The sequence below is a fragment of the Phaethon lepturus genome, unplaced genomic scaffold, assembly GCF_000687285.1.
Source record: "Phaethon lepturus isolate BGI_N335 unplaced genomic scaffold, ASM68728v1 scaffold17840, whole genome shotgun sequence".
NCBI classification, from domain to species: Eukaryota; Metazoa; Chordata; class Aves; order Phaethontiformes; family Phaethontidae; genus Phaethon; species Phaethon lepturus.
In genome coordinates, this window is record NW_010509979.1 from 4,593 (window position 1) to 6,401 (window position 1,809).

The window sequence follows — 1,809 nt, forward strand, 5'->3', positions numbered from 1 at the left end:
ATATGTGGCTATTTTTGTTCCTAAATAATTCCAAATATATTATTCTGAAACTATGCAGTTATATACTGGGTAGAGTTAAAATTATGTAAATTGTGCTATTAAATGGCTGATTTCTTTCAGAGGAGCTTGTACTAAGAGAAGAAATCTTGTTTCTCTTGTATATTTTGGTATAACAGCCTTGATAGATTTTGGAATGACAGGTTCCGCATCAGTGTAATAACATGCAATTAAGGGTACAAATCTATCATCGCTGCTAATTGCAAGTCTGTTGTTTTTATGCTGCCATCTAGGCCTCAGCCCCAGTTGGAGACCTGCTCTATTTGGCACTGTAGAGGAGTGTGATAAAGGATATTCTGTACCTTCAAAACTTGTCGTGTACATGGAAAAGAGAAAAGCAGGCTCATGTAGGAGAAGGGAACGAGCTTCTTTCACCTGTTCAACACCAGGGCTGCGATTAGAACTAACCTCCCTTAGGAATGTGCTGGACTGTACGGCCAATTTTGGGCCATAATGCAGTGCTGTCTTGTGAGTGGAGGGAATGTCATTGCTTTATAGGAAGACGCAAGCTTTCACCTGTATTGCCATATGGCAGGGTAGAGCTATCGTGATAAGAGTACTGTCTGCAAATAGTTAAAGTAATCAAGAGGAAAGTACCTTCTAAATAATAGGAAGATTTTAACTGTGTGTGTATTTGAAAAGATCACAATTTTAATGTCCGTACTCAAAATAATTTGGTTGAGCGTAGCTGTGTCTCAGTTTTCTTGGCCAATGTTTGTTTTTATAATCTGCATTCTTACTCATATTTGAAAGAGTTGTTCATATTCCCTCCTGTGTGTGAAGGGAAAAGCATACAGAACAAGGAAATATTTTTGGATGTGCTGAGGCTGCAGTGCAACTAGCTATATAGAGAGCTTTGTTGAATACTTGGGGTAAACAACAGGGGGTGGTAGTATTTTTTTTATTCTTTTCTTATAGTTAGCTTAGTATTTTATTACTGCATTTATTGATTTTGTTATCTGTTTGCATTCTGCTTGGATATATAAATTATTAATTTTCCTTTTTCTTTTTTAAACTTTATCTAGGTTATTCTGAATAATTCCAAAAATATCCTTCAACATGCCTGAAAATCCTGCTGCAGGTATGTAGTCTGAAAGTGATTACTTTTGTTAAGCAGTGAGAAATGAAGCTCCATTCCTAACATGTACTACTTTGTGGTGCAGATAAGCAGCAGGTGCTGCAGATCCTTGATCGTCTGCAAGCAAAACTACGTGAGAAGAGAGATTCCCAACATAATGAAAACCTGACTGTTCTGCGTAACACACTCAGGAGCCCTTTGTTCAACCAGATACTGACCCTCCAGCAATCCATCAAGCAACTGAAGGAACAAGTGAGTGTAAAATTAGAATTGTTGATGTGATGATAACTAGAGTGAACTTGGAACTTAAAACAGGGTATGTAGGCATGTGTTAATGAGGACGCTCTCATTAATAAGCTGTGACTTGGTGTGAGTGAATGGTGGGCTTCCCCCCTGCCCCGGTCAAGCTAGTATCTATAGAGTCACTACTGAAATGAGAAGTGATATCACAACAAACAGGTCATGGGGCAACGTGCTTTGAAAGGGATGCCGAAGAGGCAGGCATTGAGAACTACATAAGTCAGATAAAAGCATCTGCAAAAGATATCAGCTCAGAACTTTGAGTTCTGAACACAGCTGGAACTGGGATCCTTTGTTTTTCACGGAAGCTAAATTCTGTTTATCAGCTAACTGGCAGCATCTTTTCTCCTTAAAAGACATCATCACTTAGTTCC

The 1,809-nt window shown here is 38.6% G+C and overlaps 1 protein-coding gene across 1 annotated transcript in view; it reads left to right on the top strand.

Moving 5' to 3' along the window:
- Positions 1–1,116: 1,116 nt before the first annotated feature.
- Positions 1,117–1,809, top strand: part of INADL (InaD-like (Drosophila)) — a gene marked incomplete at its 3' end in the record, with an annotated part of 32,718 nt that continues 32,025 nt past the window's right edge. The window contains exons 1-2 of the mRNA XM_010293244.1: positions 1,117–1,138; positions 1,221–1,387. Coding sequence (XP_010291546.1) covers positions 1,117–1,138; positions 1,221–1,387 — 189 coding nt within the window. The remainder of the gene's footprint in view (positions 1,139–1,220; positions 1,388–1,809) is intronic.